The sequence below is a fragment of the Haliotis cracherodii genome, unplaced genomic scaffold (genome assembly GCF_022045235.1).
Source record: "Haliotis cracherodii isolate W230 unplaced genomic scaffold, xgHalCrac1.p SCAF_26, whole genome shotgun sequence".
NCBI classification, from domain to species: domain Eukaryota; kingdom Metazoa; phylum Mollusca; class Gastropoda; order Lepetellida; family Haliotidae; genus Haliotis; species Haliotis cracherodii.
In genome coordinates, this window is record NW_027266282.1 from 2,516,610 (window position 1) to 2,537,470 (window position 20,861).

At 42.2% G+C, this 20,861-nt stretch overlaps 1 protein-coding gene across 1 annotated transcript; it reads right to left on the reverse strand.

Moving 5' to 3' along the window:
• Positions 1–314: 314 nt before the first annotated feature.
• Positions 315–16,601, reverse strand: LOC139473075 (uncharacterized). Its single transcript, XM_071255588.1, has 13 exons — positions 16,396–16,601; positions 12,750–12,898; positions 11,311–11,400; positions 10,402–10,558; positions 10,088–10,130; positions 9,639–9,797; positions 9,449–9,504; positions 8,879–9,016; positions 5,806–5,977; positions 5,480–5,587; positions 5,152–5,367; positions 2,161–2,374; positions 315–382 (listed from the first exon to the last, which is right to left on the reverse strand). Exons 1-13 carry the CDS (start codon positions 16,566–16,568, stop codon positions 345–347), a joined length of 1,713 nt encoding a protein of 570 aa, XP_071111689.1. The 5' UTR covers positions 16,569–16,601; the 3' UTR covers positions 315–344.
• Between the last annotated feature and the right edge of the window lie 4,260 nt (positions 16,602–20,861).

A 20,861-nucleotide genomic window follows, 5' to 3' on the forward strand; every position in this document is an offset into this window, starting at 1 on the left:
GGCAGGTAATTTAAGATCGCGAAAACCTTGTGGATTGGTCCAAGTAGTGACGAAGGTTTAACGAAATGCCGGCCCTGGAGATACAGAGGATCGTTGGGTAACACAGGACGCGCCATGTAAATTGTTCGCAAATTGTATGCATATAAGAGATGTTGCAGTAACGGAAGTAGTCCCTCCTTCAGTCAAGCAAAGGACATTGCTACTCTGGTGTACATGCACTGCACTTTCCCCAGCAGTTACGGAAACTAGTACTTCTGAAACTCCTTCCAATACCAACAAATGTTCATTTGCTTATAAAGAAAAAAAGAAAACTGTGAGTGTTGCAACATTTATTACCTCGGCACCTATCCGATAAGGATGTTGTTAACATGCGGGTTGTTCCCTGGAAAAAAGTATTGAAAAATCGCGTTACATGCAAGTAAGGGTCCGTAAAATGTATAGAGAGTAAGTGAGTTGGGTTTATCGCCGCTTTTAACAGTATTCCAGTCATATAACGGTGTGTCTGCTTAATGTGGGAGGAACGCCCGAAGTGGAACATGTATAGGACACATGTCACAGATATGCATTTAGGTGTACATTCGATGCCGTCAGTTTGCTATTTATTACCATTTATGTATCAATATAGTGAATGTTATAGTTATGTTCGCCAGATTTGTCACTTCATGTTCATTAAGGTAATGAAAGTCTGGGTATGAAGGATGAACACATTCACATTCCTAGCAGGTAGAATACATCATTGTGCACCGTTCTGCGGTGTTAACTGGGTATATAGGTGTACATGGATAATACATATTGTGTGCGGTATTGAGAACTTGATTTCAGATACTAATGAAGCTTTTAATCTAATTCCCTTTGCCAGCCACACCGTTAGTCCTTTAATGTCGTTTTACTGTTGTATGGGCAATAGCCAAACCTTAAGATAAAAGATACTGCATCGTCATTGTGATGTTTCAAAGGTTCCGGGATTTTTAGCGTAAAAGAAACATTTAGTAATATGATTAATGCATTGACGTTAAGGAGAAAAACCTACCGTGTTTTGAAACACTTCCACTGTCGAGCAGATACCGCTATTTTGATTTAGAACCGAGCGCTTTAGCGTTATAGTTCTACCATGACGGCAACAACGCTTTGAAAACGGCGCTCTCTTGCAACGCGTCAACAACACAGGGTACAAAGTTCCACAATCTTAGAACATTCCGAAAAGTGACCGCAGGTAGTAATATGTGTAACAAGTATAAATAAAGTTCAACATTAAAATACCCATAGTCTTTAGAAGTTCAAAATAAGTGTTCAAGACACATAGTTTTTCTTCAAACAGAAGTTGACAAATAACCCACCAAACTTCGTCAAAAGATAAATGTTTTAATTTCATCGCAAACTGCTCTGCACTATTTGGACACAGCCAGTCATTTCTTGGAAATCGATTATGTCATTTTCACTGTAGGGGTGACAGGTTGTAGAAATAGTTTTTAAAATGCTTAACGAATATATTTCTCTAAAAACTTTATGAATTAACATTCTAATATTTAGTTCACATGAGTAAGTCTTCTTAGGTAGTTTGTGCATTTATACATTTGAAACCTCGCGCTAAAGCGCCCGGTTCCAAATCAAAATAAGAGGTATCTACTCGAGAGTGGGACTACATCAAATTTCAACAACGCTTTGAAAACGGTGCTCTCTTGCAATGCGTAACAACACAAAGGTCCGCAATCTTAGAAAAATGTTATGAATTAACATTCTACTATTTATTTTACATGAGAAAGTTCTATTAGGTAGTTTGCAATTACCCCAGTAGATAATAAAAGAAATCAAAACAAAAGCCCGAACTTGGATGTGGCAGAACTTGACCGACATCAGGGGAAATCACACCTCACAACTGTCAATGGCCGACAGTGGTTTGTTTACATTTTCTGCCTCAGACAAGTTCCACGAGCAAGATGACAACCCCGATCTTTGATATAGTTCAACACTAACCTGTAGAATGAGTCTGCTGGAACAATGAGCTTGCCAATGGAACTGAGTATGACTGATGAAGCCGCTTTTTAGGCTGCAGACGAGCCGGCTATTTTGACACGAGTAACCTACATGATTTGACCTGTCATAAACTAAAAGGCCTTTTGGAAGTTTGACCGGATTTAACCCGATGTATGTACTACGTACCTGATCCCGACAGACTGATAGTCAGGTCTACACCGTTGCCACCCAGAGTGAAGTGCTCGGTCTTGATGACGTTACCGTTATGTTTAACCTGCACCGTGTAACCACCCTTAAATCCTCTCACTCGGAGGTTCTGTCCCTCCTGGACAGAATGGGACTCGTTGGTCCTCCACTCCCCCTTGATCAGCTGCCTCACCCTCCGCCCAGCAGCGTTTGGCTGTGAGAAACAGAATAGGAATTGAACACATTGATAACGATTGCTACTGTACAGAATCATGGGAGGCACATGATTACAACGTGGAGGCCACGACTTACTATCCACTAGTACATGACACTCCAATTCAAGAAATCATATCGTGAGGCTTCGATTTTATACACCAATCCACACACGTCAACAAAACACGTGAGATTCAGCCAGTCCAAATGTTGTTCTTCTTGCGTGACGTTGTTAGAGGAATGGCATGTCCTGCATGACCCACATAAGAACATGGGAAACGTTGATAATGCATCATTTGGTGCAAAACATGTTGAACCATATTTCCATGTAACTCACTAAATGACATAATATCTGACTTTACCCGCAGTGTAATATCTAATTGACAATTTTGGAGGATGAAATTAACTCATCAGTATCCCAAATATTTCGATATTTCTTACAATACTCTCTTAATCGATTACTCCTTACAAGTGAAGTATGAAGTACCCAAACAGAAAATAAATAGAGATTATTACAGGAATAAGTGTGTCAAAAAACAAACATATGCGAGTTAAATATTTTCTTTATTACCCGTTATTTCTTAATCAATTTGAGCTCCCAATTAATAAAAATGCACCAATCACGACCAACGTGTCAGAAATGATATCAACATTTTTCAGCTATGACGTTGTTTTGCCGACCTTACGTCACAAAAACATTCGAATGACGTCACCAATGCCGTCCGGATGACGTAAACAATACACCGGTGGGCGTGAAGTGATATTTGCACTAGTGCAATACGACTTTTATGTTTTATGAACTAAAGTATTTGTAACCCTACAGGTAATAAAATTTATTACTTGCCCGTGAAGAGATCACCCGTTTAATAAACATACAGCTGTATTACACATTGTGTAATACCAAAACGCGTGCTTATGTACTCTCGGAACACGTTTCACGAAAAATATTCAAAGCTCTCAACATCCCTTGGCTTATTCGACGACATTGCCTGTGGAGATGATAGATCACTGAGAGGAGCTTAAGCACACTCGATGACCACAGCAACCTTGTTGCTAGGCTGACGTCACATGGCTTTGTTTCGCCGAGGGATCTTGCAACGAAATTCCAAAAATTACGTCATCGGGTATTGTGACGTGATTGTAAACTTTGAGGTGCAAGGCCCCGTTCCACAAGGCGATCGTACTGTAGCGCAACGACAGTCGTTGGTCTAAGTTAAAGTATGTGAGTTGCGATAACCTTAACGCTACGATAATTTTGTGGAACGGACGCCTGAATTCTAAAGATAGACCGTTGTATGGTATTAAATTCATACGTTTCAACTTTTGACGTGTTTGAAGTATTATTCTGTTAAACTCAATTGTATTATGACGTGGATCGTGTAGGTGTCAGCCTATTCACACTCGACAGTATATTTCTAAAAACGTTTTAAATGGCAAGTAATAAATAAAATACTAAACTCGCTACCGTGTAAAACCAATTTTATGAAACTCGTGAATAGTTGTGGTATCTGACTCGCTTTCGCTCGTCAAATACCACAACTATTCACTCGTTTCATAAAATTGGTATTACACGGGAGCTCGTTTACTATTCTTTATATATAAATCATGGCCTACCTCAGTCCTATATCTTTCTATGTATATATTACGTCTGGTTAGTCCCTGACTTGTCAAACGTTTACTTTATCCGTTATGTCAGTAGATATTGGGGATACGTTACATCATTTCTAACTGCTATACAATAAGATGATTGTATTACATATAGATAGGTAATTAGGTGCAGTGACTATACTTAACATCGTTGCCTTGTGGTCATGTTTACACCCCATGCAGTTATTTGCGAAGGCACTAAGGGATATTTTATAGGACAAATTATTCATAAATGATACACATTTACAACATGTCAGAGAATGTAAACATCTCATCTGGACGTAATGAACATATTTACAAAGTGATTTTGATAAACAGTTTGTGGTGAAAGCGTAAATATTGTATGTACAATATGTTGTGGCTGGGTGACGGGAGTTTGACCGCGGTGTCCGAGTGAGTGAGTATAAGCTGGAGCCGGAACATATATATTAGGATAGGTGAATGAACCAACTTAAACCTGAATGTTTGGACACAACGTTATCATCATCTCACTGACTCCATTTCATCTTTTCGATCTCTCATGAGGTCGCTACTCGTGTGGTATTCATTGTGGAACACTGTCTAGTTAGTTACCAAAGGGAATTGCCCATGATAATCGTCCCTTGACAATGTATAACATTATGTCCTCAGGTTGAGGACCGCCTCCATGATGTAGTGATTAGAGTGTCTGCCAGGAGAATGGAAGGTCTATGGTTTTATCCTATGGCAGCGTCAAACCAAAAATACGTTAAAGGTCGGTACTTGTTGTTACCGTGACTGGCGCTCGGCATGACGGAGATACAACAAGGACTGGTCGGCTCGGAGTCAGTAGAGTGTGTCTGAGTGGGGTATTCATGCTGAACTGCAGCATGGTATCTCAGTAGGCCAGCATTATAACACCCGCATCATACAAGCAGCAAGACACACGTGCACATACGTCGCAATATAAGTGCAAAAATCTTGAACGCGACTTTAAACCCATCTCACGTTACCCCGCCCCCGTATGTTAAGTATTGAACGAGTTGGTCCAGACGTATACCCCCTCATTTGTACATTAAGGGGAAGAAGAATGGATACTAGCGATTAGACGACCTGGTTTGAAAGTCCGAAAAGGTCGAAATTAGATAACATTGTTGAAGAGGAAGTACTCACTGTTACGTTTGGACCGTTAGCAAGAGCAGCTTTTGGTAGCCAATGTCTGCCATCCCAGTATCCCCAGAACATGATCCCCTCTACAGCAGGATGACCGAAGTACAGTCGGAGCACCTGCTCATATTTGTCAGCCTTTGTATTCTCATTGCTATCATTAATATCCAGCTCCGTGATCCACATCTTCAGACCTGCTCGAGCAACTTCGTCCAGCCGATGCTGTAAACATATTAATTTTTATTCCTGGCAATGAAAATTGTATTAAAAGGTGGCATAAACTAACGGAATTAGATTCAAACATCGGTTCGCTTTACGCCGTTACCACACGTACCTTGATTGCATCGATGTCAACTCCTCCTCCACCGAGGTGAGACTGAATGCCTATTCTGTTAACAGGGACACCCTTACTGCGCAGATACCTAGCTTGGTCTTCATATCCCTGTTAAAAGAAGAAAAGGGTTTCAACCTTTCATACATGTCTTGATGATAACGAGAAGGTGTGTATCTACTGAGTTCCATTGCATATTTCAACCACTGCATCCATATTCCACAAATCAATTATTCGACCGCACCCTATGATGACATGTGGTCATTCATATTATGACATTTGGATTTGTTACATTTAGCCAACTTACATAATACAGCAGCAGAACTTACCGTGGTGGCTCCATGTCCACTCACGATGTCATAGTCGTTTAAGAAGAGAAGACAACTCGGGTCTGCCTTGTGCGCCTCTCTAAACATCCACATGGTGATATCGGGGTCGTGTAGATGTTGCGCGTAGAAATCGCCATGAGTGTTTTCGTTATTTACGTCCCAGTGAGGCAATCTGAAAGATAAAGTTGGTGAACTTGTCACAGCGTTTTGATAGTGCGTGTGCGTGTACGTGTGCGTGTGCGTGTGTGTGTGTGTGCGTGTGTGTGCGCGTGTGTCGGGGTGGGGTCGAGAACTGGCACTAAATGAATAAAAACTTTGCGAAAATAGCTTGTTGTTGTCAAAAATATGTTTGTAATTTGAATTTGCCCGTTTACACACTCAGTTTTCTTTCCGCGGAAGATTAATTCTAGAATATGAAACGTCGTGATTATCTAGCCTTGGGCATTATTTTAATGCAACATCAAATCTTTTTATATCTATTACATCAAAACAGAGACATCCTTTCTGCTAGTTCTGAGGCGCCCCAATCGGCTGTGAAGATCCGGTGTTGAACAGGTCTTCAGCAAACCCATGCTTGTCCTTATGTGCTTGTCGTAAAAGGCGACTTACGGGATCGGGTGGTCAGACTCGCAGACTTGGTTGATGCATGTCATCGTTTCCCAACTGTGTGGATCGTTGCTCATAATATTAATCACTGGATTGTCTGGTTCAGACTCTATTATTTACGGACCGCCAATACAAATGGAAAATTGTTGAGTGCGACGTTTAAACAACAAAACAATCGAATGTGGAGAGTTTCGGCCCTTAATCGTGTTAGGTACTTCCCGCATTGAGCTGACACGCCCTGATATAACTTAAATACCGTTCAAGGCGGCGTTAAACCAAACACATTCTCAACCACTCTTAGGAGGACATTTTTGTAAGCCGTCTTTTTGGATTTAACTCCCCTCGTGGGAATATTGTGTGAAGACATAATTGAGCCGGTATTTTTTTAATATTGCGAAAAGCTGCCATTGAATGACGCCATGCACAACTGTCCATGGGACTATAAGAAAGCATCGCCCGCTACAATCCCTAAAAAGAAACATCAAGCAAATGATATATATTTAATAACACCCCCTCCGCTACTACCCCAACGACATTGACACTATGCCCTGCGCTGTCTCCCCTTCTATGTTCATGAGATTGTGCAACATCCCCACCACGATCACTGTCGTGTATTACACACCGTACATCTGCTCCAGATCAACCCCAGACGTATTTTCCCCTCCGTAATTCCGTAACGATCATATCCATCGATTGTTATGTCCCTCGATCTATCACAAGGCGGTCTCCACTGTATACGTTCGTATTAACAAATAATATGTACCCTGCAAAATAAACATGGCTGCAATTCTACCACAAGATGTGATATATATGACATATGCATGAATATCGAAAGTAAGCTAATATATTTCCTGCATGAAACAGTCAGATAAATGTATCGTTGGGTATTTTCACGAAACGCATATATTCTCTAACTAGCATAAAGGTGCACCTACCTCTTGAAATATTATTGTCAAAAGAATTGTATTAGTAAAATGTACGTTGTGGCTAACCTGGCCATCACTATATACCTCCCCCTCCCGCGCCCCTAACCCACGTTGCGATTCAGGGAACACTGCGGCCTACCTGGCCATCACTATATACCTCCCCCTCCTCCGCCCCTAACCCACGTTGCGATTCAGGGAACACTGCGGCCTACCTGGCCATCACTATATACCTCCCCCTCCCCCGTCCCTAACCCATTTTCCGATTCAGGGAACACTGCAGCCTACCTGGCCATCACTATATACCTCCCCCTCCCCCGCCGCCAACCCACGTTGCGATTCAGGGAACACTGCGGCCAACCTGGCCATCACTATATACCTCCCCCTCCCCCGTCCCTAACCCACGTTGCGATTCAGGGAACACTGCGGCCTACCTGGCCATCACTATATACCTCCCCCTCCCCCGCCCCTAACCCACGTTGCGATTCAGGGAACACTGCGGCCTACCTGGCCATCACTATATACCTCCCCCTCCCCCGCCCCTAACCCACGTTGCGATTCAAGGAACACTGCGGCCTACCTGGCCATCACTATATACCTCACCCTCCCCCGCCCCTAACCCACGTTGCGATTCAAGGAACACTGCGGCCTACCTGGCTATCACTATATACCTTCTTTACCTACCACCCTCTTCATGTTTCAAGGAACACTACCGCCTACCTGGCCATCACTATATACCTCACCCTCCCCCGCCGCCAACCCACGTTGCGATTCAGGGAACACTGCAGCCTACCTGGCCATCACTATATACCTTCCCCTCCCCTGCCGCCAACCCACGTTGCGATTCAAGGAACACTGCGGCCTACCTGGCCATCACTATATACCTCCCCCTCCCCCGCCGCCAACCCACGTTGCGATTCAGGGAACACTGCAGCATACCTGGCCATCACTATATACCTCACCCTCCCCCGCCCCTAACCCACGTTGCGATTCAAGGAACACTGCGGCCTACCTGGCTATCACTATATACCTTCTTTACCTACCACCCTCTTCATGTTTCAAGGAACACTACCGCCTACCTGGCCATCACTATATACCCGCCCCCCTCCTCCGCCCCCAACCCACGTTTCGATTCAAGGAACACTGCGGCCTACCTGGCTATCACTATATACCTTCCTTACCTACCACCCTCTTCATGATTCAAGGAACACTACGGCCTACCTGGCCATCACTATATACCCGCCCCCCTCCCCCGCCCCCAACCCACGTTTCGATTCAAGGAACACTGCGGCCTACCTGGCTATCACTATATACCTTCCTTCCTAACCCGCCACCCCCACTTCTTGTGATTTAAAAAACACTACCGCCTACCTGGCCATCACTATATACCTCCCTCCCCTACCCCCACCCCTTGTGTTTCAAGAAACACTACGGCCTACCTGACCATCACTATATACCTCCCTCCCCTACCACCCTCTTTGTGATTCAAGGAACATCTGAGCATCCTCTCCTTCCACCGACTGAGGGTTTCATATCCAACTCACCTTCCTTTGAAGTATCCCACACTCTCACCAATCCTGTACTGCATCTCTTTCTTCAGAGCTGATGGAGATAACTGGGACTGCCAGCTAGGGGCCCATTTGGGTACTGCCCAAAATATGTTGTGTCCTCTCACTTTGATCCTGATGTCAAGAGTTGCGATTTAGGGTTTGGATTATTTATTACCTTCTTCCGATATATTTTACAGCACTTCAAAATTACTCCGAAATCAATTCAACTTACTGGGGCACGGGTGGTCCAGTCGTGGGTTCGAATCCTGATTCGCCCTGATTATGTTTCTTGGTTTGTCAGCACTATAACCGTGCTCGTGGTTTTCACCAATGTAGCAAACATGTGGTGTCAGAACCTGCATCACTTCGAGCTTTCCTCACATAGTGAGCTGACAAGACGTGTGACATAACTGGTATACTGTTCAAAGCGACATTAAAATCTACTCAGTCTCATCCAACTTCTTACTGGTTTCCAGAAAAATAATTGGCAACACCTCATGATTTTTGTATCAAGGACCAACGTATTAATAATAACTGACCGTGAGTGACATTTGGCATAAATACCCCTTTGATTGCAACGTATTTACAGCTTTGTTCGGCAGTGCAACATTGTTTTGTCCCTGCAACAAAAGACAATATTTAAAGTAATTCCGTCAATTTAAGAAAGAAGAAATCGTATCGAGGATAAGTAACGGTAATTGAACTTCCAAATTATTTTTGCTCAGTTAAAATGATGGTTGCAGTAGGCTTTTACCTGTTGGGGCTCCATTGAGTACCACTTGAGAGCATTCTCTAGAACAGCCCACTCAAAGTTGTCATAGAAGTAGTCCTGGTATTTCTTGTGTTGGGAGTCTGTGATGTCATTGGCATCCACGGCAGAGCCCCAGCCGAACTCGCTGCTAGTCTGGTGGACCTGGAACACATAAGATTTGCTTTAACTAACTGAGGTATTATTTTCAAGGACGTCTCACTTTATTTTACTTGGTTCTTTTGGACCTGACAAGCGGTGACACTAAACACAGCACTCATTTGACTTCCGTATGTAATGAAAATATAATAGCGGACTCGAGTGAAAGTTGTTTGTGTTGTCTGAAAGCCCCAAGTTTGCTGCACGGACCAACAATGGAACAAGTTATTTACTTCATAGGGTCAATGGAAAAAATAAATATGGTATGTGTCAAAATAAGAGCCAATGACACTCACCTCCACAGTTAGACCAGACGGATGTACATGGTTGTCCGTTACCCTGACAACAGGAGAAGTTACAACAATACACCAGGTGATACATTACAACAAACAGTAATCCCCTCGTGATAGTTTGCAGGAACCATTACTACGAAACTCTTTGAATACTTAGAACCATTTGCATTTAGATACCTTTAAAATAAATGGAACAGTCCATAGATCTGTTTATTAATCACTCCATTTCTCCTCAAATCTGAATTATACAGGATTGTTTCACTGTGCCCGATTGTCAAAAACAAAATTGCCAGGCCCTACTGAAAATGTCCGGTTACTTGATATTGATGTTGGCTTTGCGTAGCTGGTCAATCCTTCCGTTGGTTTCAGACTTCAGGTTGGAAATGTGAGGGACCTCCTGTATGGTGGCTGAGTCCAGGAGATAATTTACCTCTGGCTCGTGGATTTGGAAATACACTCTCGCCTCTTTGAAACCTGCAAGATGCGGAATATGCATGTAGTCATTCTGTGATATCATATTTCTATTGTTAATATTATATCTTCGTAACGTGAGCTGAGGTGATTCCTTAATTTCCTGGGGCTGTATTTAATGGATTACTTTTCTATAATGGTGTCTCGATTTACTTAATTTTATTATGACGTAGACATTTGAACCAATAAATTAAATGTTAAGTGCGCTTCTAACTGCAATACTGATTGGGTTCAGTTTGTTAGAAACCTATTACAGTTGATCGTTGCCTCTCCGACGTTAGGGTCACTGCAGATGAGCTGTTAACATGAACCAGGATTTCCAAGGCACTATTGCAAGTGTTCATTGCACCTGGGACTGCCCTTCATAGTTCAAGCACGGACGCACACACACACACACACACACACACGCACACGCACACACACGCAGATACAGACAAGACACACACACACACACACACACACACACACACACACACACACTTCCCGCTGTGCCCGTATATTGGTCTATCAACACAGTTTCAAGTTCTAAGGTTATCCAAGGGTACAAAATTTGCTGTGTGAGTGGTTCTTTGTGCATGTACATGGACCGGGTTTCATGTTCTAGCAGGTATAAAGATATTCAGTTTGTTCCGCGAGTGGTTCTTTCAAGGCGTTGATAGACCTAGTTTCCTGTTCTATGTGATGCAAGGGAACACAGTTTGTTTTAAATGTTTGAGATTCGCAGCATAGACGAGTATGACGAGTCGCATACTTACTCCCAGGCATGCGGTAGTCTCCACCGACGACGTGCCATTCGCCCGGTTTGATGTGGGGTGTTGAGCCAACCTGAACGTATTGCGAGTTTCCTACAATGACAACAGGGATGTGTGGCCGTCTTATAAACATTGGGATTGCGGTACCAACTAATTTCAAGCACAGACGCTGTATTATTGGAAACCTATAGATAAACTGGGCGGCAAAAGAAAGTTTAGTACGAGTTCCATGATCGATAACAAAATAACAAGAAGAGATTTTGTTGTGAATTATAATATAATCTGAGGGGTAACAAATGATTGATCAACATCAGTTTGAATGAAATTGTGCAATCACAGCTAATGTAAGCTCAAGGTAAACAATGGTGGGGTAAGAATTTTCATTTTCAAAGTTGTCTGAAATGTCACCCAAAAATTGTCAGACACACTACAAGTTCATTGTCGACACAGTTGCCTTCAATTGCGTGTATGACCTCTAGCTGCCTCAATGCATGCTGTGATTCGCTGCCTCATCGATGACGTCAATCTTCTGATGACGTGGACTGGAATTCGTTGCCACTCGTCTCTCAGGGCCTGCTGCAATTCTTGTCTGTTGACGGGAGGCTGATGGCGTGCTCTTATCGTCATGTTCCCAATACCCACTTTCCACTAGTTATCGCTGTTTTTAGGAAAATTACAAATTGCCAACCTATACTTTCTTTTGCCGCTTAGTTTAATTATATGTTACAAATTGATGTCCCTCATGTTCATAAGCATATGCATCTAAGCTAAATAATATTGGTACTGACAACTTTAGCATGTACACGTCTCAAGTTTTGCTGATATAAAAACAAAATTGAAATATCCCGGTACGCAATAATTGGGTAAACCCTATAGTACCTCAATTTCATGATAAACGGCACGTTGTCATGGGCATGATTTGCAGCGAGTCCTTGAAAACTTGTGTTTTTGTATGTATCGTGACACGTTGCACGTCATTATCAGAGAGCACAACAGAATTTGCTACTGTTGATTGTAACAACTGAATGCGCTTAAGCCCCCTCGGCGTCAAAGAATTAGACAGATGCACAGGCATGATTGAGATTGGGTCAGCAGGACGTCACGTCTTTGGTGTCAGCCAAAGTGTGATCAACATGGCATGGAATCGATACCAGACATTTGGATAAGCTACCCAGCGACAGTGTTCCAACATGAATCGGGAAGACAGGTGACATCACACTCACAACTGACCTGCGGAACACCAGTGGCGTTAACCGTTCTACTCATACAGTGCCTGCTAGTCTCCGTCTCCCACAGGCTGGCACGTTTTGATTGGGATGAAGAGCACGTCCATTGGACAGACCAGGACTAAAATTACCAAGTATCAATGTTTTCTCATAAACCCGCACATTGAAAACACACTATTTTCCTCGTGCACAAACTTTATGGTTTCCTTTGCTTACCCCCGTTATCCTTGATCTCCAGCATCACGTCCATGCTGTGGTACATCTTGCCCTGAGCCAAGTTAAGGATTTTCACATAGGCTCGAAAAAGGTAGAGGTGTCCCCCTTGGGCTTGAAAGGTCTGCGTAATGCCGGCCCAGTCATGTTGTCTGTAATACAGTTTACCTTAGTGTAACTCCTGCCATGTAATTGTAATACAGTTTACCTCAGTGTAACTCCTTCCATGTAATTGTAATACAGTGTACCTTAGTGTAACTCCTGCCAAGTAATTGTAATACAGTTTACCTTAGTGTAACTCCTGCCATGTAATTGTAATGCAGTTTACCTGGGTGTAACTCCTGCCATGTAATTGTAATACAGTTTACCTCAGTGTAACTCCTGCCATGTAATTGTAATACAGTGTACCTTAGTGTAACTCCTGCCATGTAATTGTAATACAATTTACCTTAGTGTAACTCCTGCCATGTAATTGTAATACAGTTTACCTCAGTGTAACTCCTGCCATGTAATTGTAATACAGTGTACCTTAGTGTAACTCCTGCCATGTAATTGTAATACAGTGTACCTCAGTGTAACTCCTGCCATGTAATTGTAATACAGTTTACCTTAGTGTAACTCCTGCCATGTAATTGTAATACAGTTTACCTTAGTGTAACTCCTGCCATGTAATTGTAATACAGTTTACCTCAGTGTAACTCCTGCCATGTAATTGTAATACAGTGTACCTTAGTGTAACTCCTGCCATGTAATTGTAATACAGTGTACCTCAGTGTAACTCCTGCCATGTAATTGTAATACAGTTTACCTCAGTGTAACTCCTGCCATGTAATTGTAATACAGTTTACCTCAGTGTAACTCCTTCCATGTAGTTGTAATACAGTGTACCTTAGTGTAACTCCTTCCATGTAATTGTAATACAGTTTACCTTAGTGTAACTCCTGCCATGTAATTGTAATACAGTTTACCTGGGTGTAACTCCTGCCATGTAATTGTAATACAGTTTACCTTAGTGTAACTCCCGCCATGTAATTGTAATACAGTTTACCTTAGTGTAACTCCTGCCATGTAATTTTAATACAATTTACCTTAGTGTAACTCCTGCCATGTAATTGTAATACAGTTTACCTTAGTGTAACTCCTGCCATGTAATTGTAATGCAGTTTACCTGGGTGTAACTCCTGCCATGTAATTGTAATACAGCTTACCTTAGTGTGACTCCTGCCATGTAATTGTTATACAGTTTACCTTAGTGTAACTCCTGCCATGTAATTGTAATACACTTTACCTTAGTGTAACTCCTGCCATGTAATTGTAATACAGTTTACCTTAGTGTAACTTCTGCCATGTAATTGTAATACAGTGTACCTTAGTGTAACTCCTGCCATGTAATTGTAATACAGTTTACCTTAGTGTAACTCCTGCCATGTAATTGTAATACAGTGTACCTTAGTGTAACTCCTGCCATGTAATTGTAATACAGTTTACCTTAGTGTAACTCCTGCCATGTAATTGTAATACAGTTTACCTTAGTGTAACTCCTGCCATGTAATTGTAATACAATTTACCTTAGTGTAACTCCTGCCATGTAACTGTAATACAGTTTACCTGGGTGTAACTCCTGCCATGTAATTGTAATACAATTTACCTTAGTGTTACTCCCGCCATGTAATTGTAATACAGTTTACCTTAGTGTAACTCCTGCCAAGTAATTGTAATGCAGTTTACCTGGGTGTAACTCCTGCCATGTAATTGTAATACAGCTTACCTTAGTGTAACTCCTGCCATGTAATTGTTATACAGTTTACCTTAGTGTAACTCCTGCCATGTAATTGTAATACACTTTACCTTAGTGTAACTCCTGCCATGTAATTGTAATACAGTGTACCTTAGTGTAACTCCTGCCATGTAATTGTAATACAGTTTACCTTAGTGTAACTCCTGCCATGTAATTGTAATACAGTTTACCTTAGTGTAACTCCTGCCATGTAATTGTAATACAGTTTACCTTGGTGTAACTACTGTCATGTAACTGAAAATGTCTGAATGATAAACATAATGGACCGATCATTTGATTTTCGTCGGGTAGGCTGGGATTTTGTCAAAAGAAATATATCGTTCCAAAACATTCTTGTACAAAACAATAATGCTTCAGTCTTTTGAAAAAATACGAAATTGACTCGATACAAAATCCCAGGCCCCTGACAGCGCCTTACAGCGTCTTACAGCGTCTTACAGCGCCTGACAGCGCCTTACAGCGTCTTACAGCGTCTTACAGCGCCTTACAGCGTCTTACAGCGCCTGACAGCGCCTTACAGCGTCTTACAGCGTCTTACAGCGCCTTACAGCGTCTTACAGCGTCTCGCAGCGTCTTACAGCGCCTTACAACGTCTTACACCGCCTTACAGCGCCTTACAGCGCCTGACAGCGCCTTACAGCGTCTTACAGCGCCTTACAGCGTCTTACAGCGCCTTACAACGTCTTACAGCGCCTTACAGCGCCTTACAGCGCCTGACAGCGCCTTACAGCGCCTTACAGCGCCTTACAACGTCTTACACCGCCTTACAGCGCCTTACAGCGCCTGACAGCGCCTTACAGCGTCTTACAGCGCCTTACAGCGTCTTACAGCGCCTTACAACGTCTTACAGCGCCTTACAGCGCCTTACAGCGCCTGACAGCGCCTTACAGCGCCTTACAGCGCCTGACAGCGCCTTACAGCGTCTTACAGCGCCTTACAGCGCCTGACAGCGCCTTACAGCGTCTTACAGCGCCTTACAGCGTCTTACAGCGCCTTGCAACGTCTTACAGCGCCTTACAGCGTCTCGCAGCGCCTTACAGCGCCTTACAGCGTCTCGCAGCGCCTTACAGCGTCTTACAGCGCCTTACAGCGTCTTACAGCGCCTTACAACGTCTTACAGCGTCTTACAGCGTCTTACAGCGTCTTACAGCGCCTTACAGCGCCTTACAGCGTCTTACAGCGTCTCGCAGCATCTTACAGCGTCTTACAGCGTCTTACAGCGTCTTACAGCGCCTTACAACGTCTTACAGCGTCTTACAGCGCCTTACAGCGTCTTACAGCGTCTTACAGCACCTTACAGCGCCTTACAGCGCCTTACAGCGCCTTACAGCGCCTTACAGCGTCTTACAGCGCCTTACAGCGTCTCGCAGCATCTTACAGCGCCTTACAGCGTCTTACAGCGCCTTACAGCGCCTTACAGCGTCTTACAGCGCCTTACAGCGCCTTACAGCGTCTTACAGCACCTTACAGCGTCTTACAGCGTATCGCAGCATCTTACAGCGTCTTACAGCGTCTCGCAGCGTCTTACAGCGTCTTACAGCGTCTTACAGCGCCTTACAGCGTCTTACAGCGTCTCGCAGCGCCTTACAGCGTCTTACAGCGTCTAACAGCGCCTTACAGCGCCTTACAGCGTCTCGCAGAGCCTTACAGCGTCTCGCAGAGCCTTACAGCGTCTCGCAGCGTCTCATAACGTCTCTGTAGGCAATAATTGTCAAGGTAGATAGTATAGTGTAAGCTCCCGTACCGCCCACCAGTAACTACATCGACTTTGCACCAGTCAGAATCAAGTCTAAACAGAGAGAATATATCTAAAATGTAACAATGGTGTTTAATATCTTTGTACGTGTGTACCTGTTTGTGACCTTGACACTGTGTGAGCCGGAGTGCCTGTCGGAGCTGCCGGAAGCCGCACAGTTGTTGCACCACCATCCTGCCGAGGCGGTGTATGTTGTGCTGTCGAAGTCAGCGTTCTTCAGTTGTTCACCCAGCACTAAGGCCGGGAGAAGTGTTAACACAAGCAACATTACGTGTCGGGATCTGTAGTATGTGACTAGGGTTTGGCCGTTGTTATATACATAGCGGTGAGATCAGGTCGATAAGGAGAACGATGTACTTTAGCAAGGTATGATAAGAAAAACGCTTTGCCAATTCCAGGTCTAAGCGGTTAGTGTTTAAACTTGTCTTATCCGAATGAAAACGATAAAGCAGAAAAAAAAGCTGAGGGGATTTTTTTCTTGTGATGGATGTGAATCAATTTGAATGTCCAACCTCATACTAATGCTTCCATTATTTCGTTTCCATTTAATTAGTATTTCTCCTTAAAAGCGGACTTCATGAGATGCCCCGAAAGGTAAAATGTATCCAGCAGCCCTGAAAATTGAATTCAAGACACCAAGACGGTATACTAATGATTATTCAAAGTTTACATTTTTGAAACCGCTTGTCAAGATTCAGCTGCTGCTCGACAGTTTATTTTGATGGGAAGAATAGAAACATGCGTATTGTGTCGAGTTCAGCACACATATTGTAATAGATCAACATCATTATAGTAAGTGAGTATGGTTTTACGCCGTTTTTAACAATATTCCAGCAATATCACGGCGGGGGACACCACAAATGGGCTTCACACATTGTACCTATGTCCGGAATCGAACGCGGGCCTTCGGCGTGACGAGCGAACGCTTTAACCACTAGGCTACCCGACCGCCCCCAACATCACTTTACCATATCTGGAATGAGACTGTACTAATAAAATGATTGTGGGTACATAATATATTATACAATTACAGAATTTACATGATTCAATGAATTGACATTGGGCGCCAATATCATTTGGTTACCTTGGAAGGGATGACGTTATACAATAAGATATCTATACATAATTGCTCAACTATTCATAACATGGTATTTTAGCACTCTAGGCAATAGCTGAGCTCTCGAATACCTGTAAAACGGACATTTAGACAAACATGAGTGTGTGAGTTGTATTTAACGCCGCTATTAACAGTATTCCAGTTATACCACGGCGTGTCATCTTAATGTTGGAGGAAAGCCCGAAGTGATGCAGGTCTTAGACGTTTACCACTTCGATGAAACCCACGAGAAAGGATATGGAGCTGACGAAACTAGAAACACAATCGGGGCGAACGGGATTCGAACCCACAATCATAGGTTTCTAGGGTGCCCAAGGCCCAACTCTGCACAGCGCATTGCGGCGCCCTAGACGACCATGTGTCCCCAGACAAACATGATGTTCAGTTTCTTGCACTCTACATTATTGGGCGCATAATCTATAATAAATGCTTGTTCCTTTCAGTTTCCTTCCCTTTTAGTCATCACCTTTCACGTTGTATTAACTACCTTGACAACTTGTGCAGTGAGAGTCGTAGCCTTAATTCTTAGTGGTATGGAATAACGATTAACATCTCAAATCATTCGAAAAATATGACTGTGTCAGCCAAAAAGATAAATACGGCAAGAAACTAACTATTATTGCACCCTGTTCGTGTAATTGGTCATTTAAATCTGTATATTTTCAAGAAATTCCAGATCTAAATTATTACGATCATTGCGAACCAATTGCTTCAAATTAATGTAAATTGCTTCAGAAAGTCACTGTATAGACCTACATGTTAATCTATTGTGAAATGCAAATATGTCTTGAGTGATTGTCGCATGGCAGATATCATTGTGTCAGGGGTTGTCCACTGCCACTGATAAAGTCATGACAGTCCTAGGTCTAATTATAGCTGTAATCTCTGCAGCTGTATGAAGTCACACACATGTTAAACTGTCAGTACACGCACACGGATATAATATATGCTGGATGACATAATGCCCTTACAAAAGAATAACTTGAAAAACAAACATATTGGCTGTATGGGAGCAACGATTGTGACATCCTCATTTTCACAAACCGGGCGAAATCCATGGGCTATATACCCGATGTTATTATTGTATTGAATATTTAAAGGATTTATTATTTATAATAAAATTAGATATATCTGGCCTCTGGAATGGTTCGTGTGCTAACAGATGCGAGTAGAAAGTGTTCAATGGCATTGATGTTAAAAAATCACACAGTAGCTTTATTTTTTTTTTATCTTTTGAGGAACCAGAACAGTACATTGTTGTAAAGGTTATCAATGCGTGAGGCATTAAATACGATGTAGGTTCGTTAAACACATTGAACCACTGACATAATTGTACACATCTACGTCGAATAAGCAAATAGCACGTGAGACACCAACTGAAAAACCGTGGCTGGTGAAACACATTGTTACAACATCATGGCGACATTCGTATTAGACAAAACGTTCTTAGTTAAAGACTGCATTATGTCAATCATTAATGTCTCTGTTGAATACTACATATTTTGTATAACAACAATCACTAACGCAATTGTTATCAAGCATTAACTTGTACAGTATAGACGTCAAGCACGAGTCTTGTTTGTCTGCATCTTAAAATATATGGACGTCAATGGTATAGGTTCCGTTGACGCTTAGAGCAATGTTCATATACAAGACTGTTTTGCTGTCTTGGAGGACCTGTCCATATAACAGTGTTCTTGGATCACTGAAGTTAAATGTCTCCGAGACTATATAAAGCGAGTTTCAGCTGAGACTTGCTGACATTATGAAGGCCTGACATATGCAAATACGTCATACATTTTTAGGGGCACGTTGACCATTCATACAGTACCTTGTGACCTATTAATAAAATACGTTATACGCCATTCATATAGTACGTTGTGATTCATCCATACAGTACGTTGTGATTTATCCATATAGAAAGTTGTGATCCATTCATATAGTACGTAGTGATCCATTCATATAGTACCTAGTGGTTCATCCATGTAGTACGTTGTAATCCATTCCTATAGTACGCAGTGAATCATTCATATTGTACGTTGTGATTCATTCATATGGTACATAGTGATTCATCCATATTGTACGTTATGATCCAATCATAGAGTACGCAATGAATCATCCATAAAGTACGTTGTGATTTATCCATATAGTGCGTTGTGATTCAGCCATATAGTACGTTATGATCCATTCATACAGTACGTTATGATCCATTCATACAGTACGCAGTGAATCATCCATATAGCACGTAGTGATTCATTCATATAGTACGTAGTGATTCATTCATCCAGTACGTTGTGATCCATTCATATAGTACGTTGTGATCCATTCATATAGCACGTAGTGATTCATTCATACAGTACGTTGTGATCGATTCATATAGTACGTAGTGATTCATCCATACAGTACGTTGTGATTCAGTCATTTGGTACAGAGTGATCCATTCATATAGTACGTTGCGATTCAGTCGCTTGGTACATTGTGATCCATTCATATAGCACGTCGTGATCCGTTCATACAGTACGTAGTGATTCACCCATATAGAAAGTAGTGATTCATTCATACAGTACGTCGTGATTCATCCTATAGTACGCTGTGATCCATTTATATAGAACATTGTGATTCATTCATATAGTACATTGTGATCCATTCATATAGTACGTTGTGATTCATTCATAGGCTACGAAGTGATTCATCCATACAGTACGTAGTGATTAATCCTTAAGTTACTTAATGATTCAACCATACAGTACGTCGTGCTTTATAAATACACTACGAAGTAATTCATTCATTCATACAGTACGTCGTGGTTCAACTAAACAGTAAGTAGTGATTCATCCACACAGTACGAAGTTATTCATTCAAACACTACGTCGTGATTCATCAATAAAGTACATAATGATTTATTCGTACAGTACGTCGTGATTAATCCATAAAGTGCGTCGTGATTCATCCATACAGTACGTAGTAAATCATTCATACAGTACGTAGTGATTCATCCATACAGTTCCTAATTCATTCAAACAGTACGCAGTGATTAATCCATGCAGTACGTCGTGATTCATCCATACAGTTCGTCGTGATTCATCAATACAGTACGTAGTGATTCAACTAAAGAGTAAGTAGTGATTCATCCACACAGTACTAGTTATTCATCCACACAGTATGTCGTAATTCATACATACAGTACGTAGCAATTCATCCATACAGTACGCAGTGATCCATCCATTCAGTACGTCGTGATTCATCAATACAGTACGTAGTGATCCATCCATACAGTACGTAGTAATTCATCCTTACAGTTCGTAGTTATTCATTCATACAGTACGTAGTAATTCATCCATACAGTACGTAGTGATTCATTCATACAGTACGTCGAGATTCATTTATACAGCACGTAGTGATTAATCCATACACTACGCCGTGATTCATTCATACAATACGTCG

Bases quoted from the DNA above. Each gene is read 5' to 3' on its own strand.
- LOC139473075 (XM_071255588.1), bottom strand. From the start codon at position 16,568: ATGTTGCTTGTGTTAACACTTCTCCCGGCCTTAGTGCTGGGTGAACAA. The intron at 9,017-9,448 runs GTATTTATGCCA...TCTTGACATCAG, and splicing joins AATACGTTGCAATCAAAGGG to GATCAAAGTGAGAGGACACA. The intron at 5,978-8,878 runs GTGAGTTGGATA...TTTATCTTTCAG, and splicing joins GTGGGATACTTCAAAGGAAG to ATTGCCTCACTGGGACGTAA.